This window comes from Homarus americanus, unplaced genomic scaffold (assembly GCF_018991925.1).
Source record: "Homarus americanus isolate GMGI-L3 unplaced genomic scaffold, GMGI_Hamer_2.0 scaffold48016, whole genome shotgun sequence".
In the NCBI taxonomy this organism is placed as follows: Eukaryota; Metazoa; Arthropoda; class Malacostraca; order Decapoda; family Nephropidae; genus Homarus; species Homarus americanus.
Window position 1 is genome coordinate 3,453,149 of NW_024755055.1, and position 13,542 is coordinate 3,466,690.

General features: G+C 39.8%; 1 protein-coding gene across 16 annotated transcripts in view; it reads right to left on the bottom strand.

Annotated features, from left to right (window-relative positions):
- LOC121856222 overlaps positions 1 to 13,542 on the bottom strand; it is a 58,998-nt gene that overhangs the window by 22,371 nt on the left and 23,085 nt on the right. For 12 of the 16 annotated variants that reach the window (XM_042351589.1, XM_042351584.1, XM_042351585.1 and 9 more), the window contains 14 exons: positions 11,866 to 12,016; positions 11,388 to 11,570; positions 10,457 to 10,588; positions 10,145 to 10,327; positions 9,665 to 9,796; positions 9,158 to 9,340; positions 8,821 to 8,952; positions 8,416 to 8,604; positions 7,487 to 7,627; positions 7,102 to 7,284; positions 6,738 to 6,878; positions 6,121 to 6,303; positions 5,444 to 5,494; positions 104 to 235 (listed from right to left, as the gene is read on the bottom strand). In XM_042351589.1, the coding sequence (XP_042207523.1) occupies positions 104 to 235; positions 5,444 to 5,494; positions 6,121 to 6,303; positions 6,738 to 6,878; positions 7,102 to 7,284; positions 7,487 to 7,627; positions 8,416 to 8,604; positions 8,821 to 8,952; positions 9,158 to 9,340; positions 9,665 to 9,796; positions 10,145 to 10,327; positions 10,457 to 10,588; positions 11,388 to 11,570; positions 11,866 to 12,016 (2,116 nt within the window). The remainder of the gene's footprint in view (positions 1 to 103; positions 236 to 5,443; positions 5,495 to 6,120; positions 6,304 to 6,737; positions 6,879 to 7,101; positions 7,285 to 7,486; positions 7,628 to 8,415; positions 8,605 to 8,820; positions 8,953 to 9,157; positions 9,341 to 9,664; positions 9,797 to 10,144; positions 10,328 to 10,456; positions 10,589 to 11,387; positions 11,571 to 11,865; positions 12,017 to 13,542) is intronic. The other 4 variants (XM_042351595.1, XM_042351592.1, XM_042351594.1 and 1 more) reach the window with 1 other exon arrangement.

Sequence of the window (13,542 nt, forward strand, 5' to 3'; positions counted from 1 at the left end):
AGTTTATTTCACTTGATTAAACACCCTAATCTTCAAGTCAGACAGGGTTAGTGGCTAATCATCTTAAGTTAATCTGAAAACAAAAAATGTGTTGTTGACTCACAGAAGTAAACAGCGAGGTAGTCCTGGGTGTCGATGAGGGTGTACAGCATCTGGCGGTTGATGTTCTCGATGGTGTCTTCGTGCCGCTGTTCGATCAACCACTGCAGTACCTCCTCCTCCGCCTGGATGTCACCTACACACACACACACACACAGACACACAAACACAGATCAGTATTATGGTCAGTGTGGCCTCGGTTCCTGTCAATGTTTACTACCACTGAGGAACCCCGAGGCCTTACTCCCCTGAAAATTGTGACCAGATAACTCGTTTACCTGTCAGCCATTAAATAAGTTTCATTTCCGGATACATAAAGAAAATAAGGATAAAGAAACTAATTACTTAACTATATTATCAGATTCGGTAATGGCTTAATGGGATTCGTCTATTTCTTCTATTTTTAAAGATCATTTCTGTTAAAGCAACATAAAAGTTATTTATTATGGTGTAGTTTCTAATCAAACAAGTTCCAATATTACACAAGAAAACATACTCAGAAAATTTATACTAAAAATCTTCCTAGAACTTTCTTCCTAAATACAAATTCATCGGAAAAAATTAATTAAATGTTTATACAGAATATTTAAATGTGGGTCATTATCTTACTATGACAGTATCAATAACACAGTGGATATCAATGATAACAAGCTCATTATTAATTGAAAACAAAGATTTTTTTCACATCTCTTCTCTTATTCTTTCAAACAATTTATCTAAACTTTTGAACTGACAGTACCTAGTCATCCTAAAAGACTGTTTGCTCACGGACGTTAAATTTTCTTAATGACGTAAGGCAAGCCGCCATAGTTACAACTCACGGCATTGTTCTGGTGAATTTTGAGCACAAGAATCCTTTTAGAAGTTAGTGTCGTAGGATCAATAGACGGCAGCAACACAGACTCCACGGCTATCAGTAAACAGTATGGAATTAGCGGCAGGAAGCAAGTTCAACGGTCAACATTAACACAACCTCAACAGTTAGTGAGGAAAGAAAGGGTCAGTGCTTGTCGACACTCCAATGTGGGCACACCAACAAGCCTTTGGCCTCATCAACAAGTCTTTGGCTTCATCAAAAAGTCTGTGACCACACCAACAAGCCTGTGGCCATACCAACAAGCCTGTGGACACACCAACAAGTCTGTGACCACACCAACAAGCCTGTGGCCACACCAACAAGCCTGTGGCCTCATTCATCAACCAGCCTTTATCAAGGCGTTGTTTTCTTGTAAACAGAATCATGCACCAAACACAGTCCACACATGCACTCCTACCCCCCCCCCTTCCCAGACTCATGCATCAACAACATCATTTAACCATCGTTAGCAACATAGCATTAAACAATAGTTACAGAATAATCCAGTTAAAAACACAAACATCAATGTCTACTCCAAATGTCGTGTGATTGATGCAAATTAAGTAGACAGGAAATAAAAACAACAGACAATCTATAAGACAAAAACAACATATGTGTCAAAGAAAACGTTTGTAAGTATTAAGGATATTAAAGCTGATACCATGGGTGGTGGTGGTGCTTATAGTACTGGTGATACTGACTGGTTGATAACTGGTTAATGGTGATACTGACTGGTTATTGGTGTTATATTAATGGGGATACTAACAGGTTAAAGATAATACTAACTGGTTACTGGTGATACTAACTGGTTAATGACGATACTAACTGGTTACTGCTGACTGGGAGAACCGTATATATGTCACCCTAGAGAAAGTCAACTCCAGAGGTCATGTTAAAGTAGAATTTAACCAATCTATCAACACTACTCCAAGCTATTCTATTCTCTACACAGGATGAAGATAATGTGCTGACACTGGACTACCTCAATAGACCCTACATCTATCTATTACCCGGTAAAATAGATAAATGGTCTATTATCTACACAAAGAGCCATCTATTGTTTTAGTTGCTGGATTTTGTTAGTTAATGAAGCAAGGGCGTTGGTCGAGTCCCGAGTGGTAGGTGTGTTTAGTGGCGCCAAAGGTGATGTATGTGTGTGTGTGTATATGTATGTATGTATGTATGTGTGTGTGTGTGTGTATATGTATGTATGTATGTATGCATGTGTGTGTGTGTGTGTATATGTATGTATGTATGCATGTGTGTGTGTGTGTGTTTTACATCTTTAGGCACAAAAATTAGTTATGTCAATTGTAAAAACACGCACATACATACATACAATGATTTATAAGTCTACACACATACACCTTTACCCCACTAAACTGTTTATACTTTACAATAATACAAGCGGACATGACAGCACTAATCAAAACACCTACAGTACAGTACTTAAAAAATAAAAGTGAAAAAATGCAAAAAAAAAATCAAATTAGATAAAACAATGAGCTTTTCATTCATACACTCAGCCTCCCTTACTGTCATCATCATCATCATCTTCTGCATTGTCATCCTCAGCTGCAACTTCATCATCTTCATTATTATAATCACTAGCTTCATTGCCATCATCATCATCATTGTCAGCTGCAACTTCATCATCATCATTGTCAGCTGCAACTTCATCATCATCATCACCGTCATCATCATCAGCTGCAACTTCATCATCGTCATCATCATCATCATTGTCTTCATCATCATCAGCTGCAACTTCATCATCATCATCATTGTCTTCATCATCATCATCATTGTCTTCATCGTCATCATCATCAGCTGCAACTTCATCATCGTCATCATCATTGTCTTCATCATCATCATCGTCATCATCGTCATCATCATTGTCATCATCATCATCATCATCATCATTGTCTTCATCATCGTCATCATCATCAGCTGCAACTTCATCATGCATCACTTCATCATCATCAGCTGCAACTTCATCATCGTCATCATCATCATTGTTTCATCATCATCGTCATCATCATCATTGTCTTCATCGTCATCATCGTCATCATTCATCATCATTGTCTTCATCGTCATCATCAGCTGCAACTCATCATCATCGTCATCATCATCATTGTCTCATCATCATCATCGTCATCATCATCAGCTGCATCATCTTCATCATCATCATTGTCATCATCATCATCGTCATCATCATCAGCTGCAACTTCACCATCATCATCATCATCATCTTCATCATCATCATTGTCATCATCATCATCGTCATCATCATCATCTTCATCATCATCATTGTCATCATCATCATCGTCATCATCATCAGCTGCAACTTCATCATCATCATCGTCATCTTCATCATAAATATCATTGTCTCCATCTTCATCATCATCAGCTTCATCATCATCGTCATCATGGTCTTCATCATCATCTTCATCAACATCATTGTCTTCATCTTCATCATCGTCATCATCATCATCATCATCTTCATCATCATCATCATTGTCTTCATCATCATCATCATCTTCATCATCATCATTGTCTTCATCATCATCATCGTCATCATCATCATCGTCATCGTCATCATCATCATCAGCTGCAACTTTATCATCATCATCATCGTCATCATCGTCATCATTATCATCATCAGCTTCATCATCATCAGCTGCAACTTCATCATCATCATCATCGTCATCATTATCATCATCATCATCATCAGCTGCAACTTTATCATCATCATCGTCATCATTATCATCATCAGCTTCATCATCATCAGCTGCAATTTCCTCATCATCGTCTTCATCATCATCATCAACATCTTCACCATTATTATCATTATGGTCAGTTTCATCATCATCATCTTCATTATCCCCACCATCCCCATCATTATCACCCTCATCATTCTCACCTGCATCGTCTTCACCATCTACCCCCATCAGATGCCTCATGTTAATGGCAATCACTGGACTTTCTACCAATCCTGAAAAATTACCACGACCGGATATATATCACTTTAGCCTTGTTAACCTGGTGATACAAGATGTCCTCTGTGCTGTTATCTTAAGGTAACTTTAAGAAACATTGATAACTAAGTACAGTTATCGATGGCTGCCGGGAGAGACTGGTTCCGAGACAAGACTGGCCAACTATAATAGGGTCATGGCCAACAATTAGTCATGGCCATTTATAAGTTATGAAAAACGATAAGAGATTTATGATAGTTATTTATAAGTCTTGGGTATTTACAAGTCCTGGCCAATGATAGCCTTCATGGCCAACAACAATACAGCTGTAGATTCATGGCCAACTACAACAGACCCACAGAGTTGCATTATACGTCACGCCATCCAAATTACCTTCAAGAAATTAACCAGAATCTGTGTTGAAAATTTTGAACTCATAATAAAATTAACAGAAACAGTACATTAGTCAACAGGTGTTTATGGTCAGCTGTGGTTAGCAGACAAGAGGCTAACAGATCTTCTTACCTTTGTCTTCCTTAGTGTTGTAACAGATCCTTGTGACTGAGTGTATTAGTTAAGCTCATCCCAACACTTCCCTAACATACGGTACAGTTTATCAGTCACACTAACTTTTTCCCCAAATTCTAAAAAAAAAAAAAAAAAAAATTCTAGAATATTTTTCCCCTTTGAGGTCAATTTTTTTTTTAATTTGGATTATTTGAAAAATTGTCTCTACTTTTTAATTCACCTGAAGATTCATTAACCATCTTTATGTCTCCTGGAAAGGGGGTAGGGTAGGGTAGGGTAGGGTAGGCTAACATCAGAGTGGTTTAACCTTCAGATGAGAAAAACTTACTTAACCTAACCTTAAACACCCCTTCTAACTTACAACCACAACTACCACCCCAGCTCTGTACCTACAACCACAACTACCACCCCAGCTCTGTACCTACAACCACAACTACCACCCCAATTCTGTACCTACAACCACAACTACCACCCCAACTACCACCTCTGTACCTACAACCACAACTACCACCCCAGTTCTGTACCTACAACCACAACTACCAACCACTGCCACACCCCTCACCACAAATACCTGCTAAGTGCCCAAAAGATGTACCTTTATTCTCAAAATACACTATACTTCAGTACATACAACAATACACAACTAGGTCGTCCAAACAGCGTGTATAACATCAGCCCAATACAGAGGACACCTTGTATAGTCCTTAAGCAGTAATTATATTTGATCATTTTCTTAAGATGTTGGAGGGAATCTTGTCTCTCTTGACCAGCTCCTCACCTCCACCTGTCCACGCTGTTATCACGGATCAACTGATATCTGATGATGCCACATTCAAGAGTTACTCTAGCATGCGGTAATATCCTAAATATATCAGTTATCATTTACTTGTAACTATTAATGGTGTGGGAGGTGTAGGAGAGGAGGAGGCCCCCGTGAGACAGGTCCTTCCTGCTGGAGAAGTTACAACAAGAAAACTCTGCTTACGTGTCTCTGCAATAAGCCATGAATACACCTCCTGATCCCCTGCCAGGTCACCTGAGGATGTAACAGATGTGACCTAATGAAGAGCACAGTTCAGGTGTCAGGTCAGAGGGTCGTTCCTTGGCGGGTATGACGCCCTGACCCGCACACAACCCTACGTGTGGTAAGTCTTCAGTTTAATAGTAGATAAAACACTATCATAATTATAAAACTTCTCACAGGAACACAGAAAAAACAAACATCTTTTCTGGTAAAGTTTTGTTTACTTTTTACACAAATGTTATGGACAAAAGTCAAACATTAGCAACTATATCTACCGGTGGATAATAAAAGCCCTATCATGATGATGTTGTCTAAGCTAAGCCAATAAAACTACGACATTATTATTAGCATGCTCTTAAGCTCCGGGAGTTGGGGAATTTAAAGAAAAAAAAACAACAACATTAAAATTTCAACCTATTTCTATATTAGTTTTAAGCAAAGGGGGAAAACACTTATGATTACAGGTGTTTTAACACTATAAAAAGCTTCCTTAACCAGAAGATATTAGACTTAACTCGTTACAGCTGACGCCACAACAAGAACTATAGCTTATAATACTATATTTAAGTTTAGATTATTAATCCTTTTTTCTGTCCAGTATTGACCTGAAGTTACAATACCACAGTCCATATATTTACCGTCATAGATGCTGGGTACGCCACCCTCAAAGTACACAAGGGCGGGTAGGTGACTGATGCCAAGATCCTCTGCCACTTCTACGTCATTGGTCTTGACGAACTGGATGCCCACCTCGTCCGTCTCATCATCAATCGTCTCCAATTCGGCCAAGACCGTCTCACAGGTAGGGCAGTTATCATCATCTGGGGAGTAAATAACATGAGTATAAAATATCCTCCTACCTGGAATAACGTGATGACTTGGTTAGGTTAGATTATCTATTCTCCTTATCTCCTCAACTGTTCTCTCAATTTATCTCTCTCTCTTGATCCAACACACTTGTCACACTATATTGTATACCTATGCAGTCTATGTACAGTGGCCCCCAGGTGAAATGTTACCCTACCGTACCACCATCGTACTACTCGAGTGGCCAGGGAAAAATCAGTAATAAGACATTGCCGCTCAAGCCAGGGAGGTACGATAGAGCTTAACATCATACCTATATACAATTGTACATGCTGAATCTAAGTGAACTTGTATGGGATTTTATGATCTATCTATCTATCAAATGTTTATTATTATTCACCACATTCCTCTCACTTCTAACCCTTCACCTCTCAGGCCCAACACTTACAGAAGTACACCACCAGGTACTCAAATGTGTCCACGAGATTCTGCAACATCTGGCCGTCCACTTCCTCGATGATGGAGGCCGGGCCCTTGTCCTTATTGTCGATCAGCCATTCCAGAAGGGCCTCCTCATCCTTCAGGTCACCTACACGAGAAAGAGTTGGAGGAGGAGCTTCTCAATGAGGAGTATCACTTGAAGAATGAGAGTTAGTGAATCAATATACGTATCTTGTGTCAAGGTTAAGTGTGTGTGTGTGTGTGTAAAGAAAACATTCACAGTATAGACAACCTCACCCCCCCCCCCACGTCCCCCTAGGAAAAAAAACACAAGAGAATATAAACAAGAAAACAAAAGAACATCAACCTACCTTCATAGATCTGAGGGAACCTATTTCTGAAGTAGACGAGAGCTGGCAGACTCACGATATCATATTCTTGTGCTATCCCGTCATCGGATATCTTCACAAAGTCAATACCGATATCATCACACTCATCGTCAATATTCTCAAGCTCTGTTAATATTTTCCGACTCTTCTTGTCATTCTCAGTATCTAGAGGTAACAAGAGGGAGTAAATATGTTATTCTGTGATTACTTTATAACTATTGTTTTTATACCTAGAGTATACATTCACAAACCCAACATTCCTATAAGATATCAACATTCTCAACCCCAACACACACAAGATATCAACATCCACAGCCCCAACATTCCCATAAGATATCAACATCCACAACACCACACTCCTACTCACAGAAGAAGACTGCCACATTGTCCGAGGTGTTCAATATCCTCTCCAGCATTCGTTGGTTGACCTCCTCGATCTGGTTAGGTATCTCCAATGTGTCTTCAGCTGTCAGCCACTGGAGCACAGCATCCTCGTCGCTTATCTCACCTGGGATAGGAAGTGATTTAGTCAAGTAAGGTTGAAAGTATGTTAGGCAATTAGCAGAGAGGGACTGGATATATACTTTTAACCTTTTGAGTTCTGGAGGGTTAAATCACCTGTCCTCAAAGGGTTAAATCATCTGTCCTCAAAGGGTTAAACCATCATCCTCATATGGTTTAATTATCATCATAAGGGTTAAACCATCATCCTCAAAGAGTTAAAACATCATTCTCAAAGGGTTGAACTATTGTCCTTAAAGGGTTAACTAGAATTTTATGCGTACAGTATTTGGATGGGTATGTATGGTGTATTATTGTGTGTATATAGTGTATGTATTGATGTGTTGTTTAGGTATAGTGTGCATATAGCTGAACCATTTCTGTATGTTCTTTGTATAGCTGTGCTGTCAAAGAACATTGTTTGTATACCTACTCTCTCTCTCTCTCTTTCTTTCTCTCACATATTTCCTCCCTCCTCCCTGTAGTATCTCTTGAACATTGTCCCCCCACTTCCTCCCTAAGAGACGTATAAACAATGGGCTATAAATTCAAGGACTGGATATCCGGGTACACTCTTAATTCCAGGTTGAAGTCGGATATACCCTTCTCCTTCTCTTCATTCTCCTCCTTCTCTTCTTGTTCCCCCTCTACACATCTTTACCCCTTCTTCCTTCTCTTCTTCTTACCCTTGAATCTCTTCCCCTCCTCTTTATCTACCTATCTTAAGCTTTTCTGTGTATGTGTGTGTGACTGCGTGTGTCTCTCTCCTCTCTCTCACACACACACACTCCTTACCCTTATAAAACACAGGATCGCCATTCCTAAACAGCACCAGGGCCGGGAAGACTTTGATGCCGTGTTCGTGGGCTAAGGTCGTCTCCTCCGTAGTGACGAAATGCATCCCGTGTTCGTCTGTGTCATCATCAATATTCTCCAACTCATTCAGGATCCTGTCACACTTCTGGCCCTGGTCACACTTGCCACCTGAAGAAGGGAGAGGGATCAGTCTATTTTACCTGAAGAAGGGAGAGTGATTTTAGTCTATTTTACCTGAAGAAGGAGTTATAAGTTTATTTTACCTGAAGGAGAGAGTAATTAATCTAATTTATCAGAAGAAGGGAGAATGATTAATTTATTTCACACACACTAACTTGATCTAACCTCACCTGACCTAACACACGCCCATAAGTCACTACTCACTGAAGTACACTACAACATATTCAAAGTTGGCGATCAGGTCGTCCAGGATCTCATCTGTGACTTCCTCGATGGTGTCGGTGTTCTTCTGCTTCAACAGCCAGGCCAATACCTCCTGCTCGTTGGATAGGTCTCCTGTAATAGCCAGAGGAGAGGCTGTGGTAAGACGGGGTTAGGTTAGATTTAGTTTGTGTTGTGTTAGGATAGGTTAGATTATGTTGAGATAGATTTGATTAGTAATAGGGTGGTTAATCTTAAGGTGAAATAATTCATGGTTTCTAATCACCAAGGTCAACCAAGCCACCACAATCACACCACCATAACCCCTGGCCCTCCTCACCTTCGTAAATACTCGGTATCCTATTCTCGAAGTAAACGAGCGTCGGGAGGTCTTCAATACCATACTCCTTGGCTTCCGCGTCATTATCGATCTTCACAAAGGGGACGCCAGCTTGTTCACAGTCATCGTCGATACTCTCCAGCTCGGCCAATACCTCGTGGTCTTCTGCGTCGTCCTTGTCGTCTACAGGAGAGAAAATCGAAGGTGTCAGAAATTGAAAATGAGATCTAGTTAGTCTTTACATACTGACCTCTTAGTCTCTTTATTGTGGAAATTTCAGACTCAGCCCCAAATCGGCCCCGACCAGCAATATGACGTATGGTTTTGCGATTGAATAATGTAGTAGTAGTAGAGTCTGTTGAAGCAAATTTCAGCTAATGTAATAACACACTCACAGATCATCAATAACACACTTACACTCAAGCCATCAACAACACACTCATATAACACACTCACAGACCATCAATAACACACACATACTCACTCTCACATCAATAACACACTCACAGAACAGGACGGCGAGGAAGGGTTCGTTGATGATGAGTTTGTCCAGCATCTCATCAGTAATGTCAGCTATCTCCTCGTGCTCTACATGATGGATCAGCCACGCCAGTACCTCCTCCTCCTTCATTAAGTCACCTGAAACCAACAATGGACTGTGTAAATGAACCCATCTTGACCTAACCTTACCTAACCTAACCATAACTAACCAAATCTAGTCTAACTTAATGTAACCTAATGTAACATAGCCTAATCCAACCAAACCTAGACTAATCTAATCTAACTAAACATAACCCAATGCTAATGCTGACCTAACCTAACCCTTCAGATACCATTAATGTGGTTAATCTTCAGCAAATTTACTGAATGTATCTCTAGTAAGTCTCTCACTATCTCACTATATCTAAAAAAATGTATCTCACTATCTCCCACCTTCAAAAAAGTCTCTCACTACCTCACCTTCAAAAAAGTCTCTCAGTACCTCACCTTCAAAGATGTAGGGTATCTCACTCTCAAAGTACACCAGGGTGGGGATCCTGTCAATGCCATACTCCTTCGCCTCCTCGTAGTTATCTATCTTCACGAAGTAGATCCCCCGGGTGTCACATTCATCGTCGATGTTCTCAAGTTCTGCCAACACCTTCCTGCTGCGGCGACTGTCCTTGTCATCTGGAATATATACAATGATGAAGATGATGATGATGATGATGATAATGAAGGTGATAATAATGAAGAGAATAATAAAAATAATGATGATATTTACAAGACAAGAAACACTTGTTCTTCAATAACACTTACAGAAGAGAACGGCCAGATGTTCACTCCGGTCGATCAATCTGTCCAGCATCTCGTCCGTAACGTCTTCAATCTCGTCGTCATCGACTTGATGCACCAGCCAGTCAAGTACCTCATCCTCGGCCAACAAGTTACCTACAACATCAAGAAGGACATGTGAGTTACCTACAACATCAAGAAGGACATGTGAGTTACCTACAACATCGAGGAGGACATGTGAGTTACCTACAACATCAAGACGGACATGTGAGTTACCTACAACATCGAGGAGGACATGTGAGTTACCTACATCAAGGAGGACATGTGAGTTACCTACAACATCAAGAAGGACATGTGAGTTACCTACAACATCGAGGAGGACATGAGACATCAAGGAGGACATGAGTTACCTACAACATCAAGGAGGACATGTGAGTTACCTACAACATCGAGGAGGACATGTGAGTTAAACATCAAGGAGGACATGTGAGTTACCTACAACATCAAGGAGGACATGTGAGTTACCTGCAACATCAAGGAGGACATGTGAGTTACCTACATCAAGGAGGACATGTGAGTTACCTGCAACATCAAGGAGGACATGTGAGTTACCTACAACATCAAGGAGGACATGTGAGTTACCTACAACATCAAGGAGGACATGTGAGTTACCTACAACATCAAGGAGGACATGTGAGTTACCTACAACATCAAGGAGGGCATGTGAGTTACCTGCAACATCAAGGAGGACATGTGAGTTACCTACAACATCAAGGAGGACATGTGAGTTACCTACAACATCGAGGAGGACATGTGAGTTACCTACAACATCAAGGAGGACATGTGAGTTACCTACAACACCTCTCAATGTACATAAACAACTCTGTACACTGCAGTAATTAACCGATGTACTTATCCACCTCTATATCCACCTGTGTACAGTAAACTGCCTTACCTGAGTACACAGATGGGATGCCCTTCTCAAAGTACACCAGGGTAGGTAGGGTGTCTATGCCATACTCCTTGGCTTCATCATCGTTGTCAATCTTCACGAAGGAGACGCCCTTAGAGTCACACTCATCATCGATATTCTCCAGCTCGTTTACCACCAGCTGGGAGTCTTGGTCGTCCTCGTCATCTGTGAGCAGGAAGAAGATGATGACATAAACGATGTGTATAGAAGGTCAATAATAATCAAAAGAGAAAGATATATTATAGAAATATCTTGAACAGTGAGGGTTGATAGTGAGTAATATATTGGCCCCTCTCCCTCCATACATGTGCCTATTATTAACAGTGGCACTAAAATAAAACTAATATAACACTATGACAGCACTAAAATAACACTATGATAGCACTAAAATAACACTAATATGGCAAAATATATCCCTAATATGGCAACTATTAACTGCACCAATCAAGCTCCAACTCACAGAAGAGGACAGCCAGGTGGTTGGACTCGCGGATGAGTTTGTCCAGCATCTCGTCGGTAATGTCCTCAATCTCATCCGTGTGAAGCTGTTGGATGAGCCAGGCGAGGACCTCATCTTCGTTATGCAAGTCACCGTCGTACAGGGAAGGGATCTGGGGGGGTGGCACATGCTAGTATAGGGCAGCAGGTATATGTGGGGGGTGAGAGGGCAGGAGGGCACATATGGAACACAGGGACATCTTTTTAAATGCTTGGGGTAGGTGTAAATTAGCCCTGCCATTCCTCTAGTTTATTTTTCACCACCAGATGATTCAACACCCTAACTAAACCTTTAAATGAATTCTAATCTAATGTAACTTAACCTAAATCAAACCTATTTTAACCTAGCCTAACTAGACCAAACTTAACTTAAACCTAATCTAACCTACCCTACCTCCCCCCCCCCCAGGTAGTGTTCGAGTGTTTAATCATCAGGTGAAAAATATTGGGGGCCAATCTTCAGGTGTTTTACATTATTTTTGGACGATATTTTCTGTTTCATCTTAAGAGTACAGTTAAATTAAGGGACATTTTGACTTACAAGAAATATTCATCCATACAAGCTTTTAACAGAAACCTTGTCTGACAGATAGATAGAAAGTTTAATAAATACACAGACAGATAAATAGATAGATATAGTTAGATATATTAGACAGAAAGATTGATAGATAGATGGGCAGAAAGAGACAGACAGATAGATAAAAAGACAGTTATCCAAAAAAATAATCATAAAAATTTACACTGACTCATTATACACACACAGACACTGCAAGTTACACTGAATTCAACTCTTCTATTCTGAATTAACTTTATCTGTTCAGTATAACTATTACAAGAGAATGCTATAGAGATTTTTGATAATAGCGGGAATAAAGGTCGAAAGGAAATAATTATACTGTACTGAAAATTAATTAAAATAATCCATACTGATGTGAATTTCTTAAACATATTAGTTATTTTTATAATATTTATTTATTTATGTGATTTATATTATTGGTCATCAATTAATTATTATTACAGGTATAATTCTCATTATTATTACTTACTACAACTACTACCTACTACTAGTAATATATTTTGGTATACTAAAGTACTATGCATACTCATGTCTCCAACACTTATATGGTCTACTTCGAAAATATACTTTTTGTTCAGAATACTTAACACTATTACTTTATAGAAGCAAATATCTTCACTAGAGAGGAGTGAAAGTGATACAGGAACTATCAGGTTGGGGACATGACTTATGGTTGTACTTATTAATATACTTATTGTTGCAACTATGAGAAGTGCAACAGCCAGAACATAAGTGTTGCACATGACAGAGAAATGAACACACAGAAAGTGATATCCCCATTAGCCAGAACGATTGGTGCAGAGCACTTCCGGGAATGAGAGATTTCTGAGTAGAGAGACGACTCTCTCAATGCCAGAAAGAAATTCCCCATCCCTGGAATTTTCTGGGTACAGGGAAAATTTTCTCGGAATTTTCCAGAATATGTGCCCCTTGGAAAATCGCTCCCAAACCCGGAATTTTCTGTAAAATTCAGAACAAATTTCAATTCTGGCTGTCGGAGAGTTCCGGTTAAGAGGGATTCTGACTACCAGATATATCACTGTACTGTAATTGATGATATGT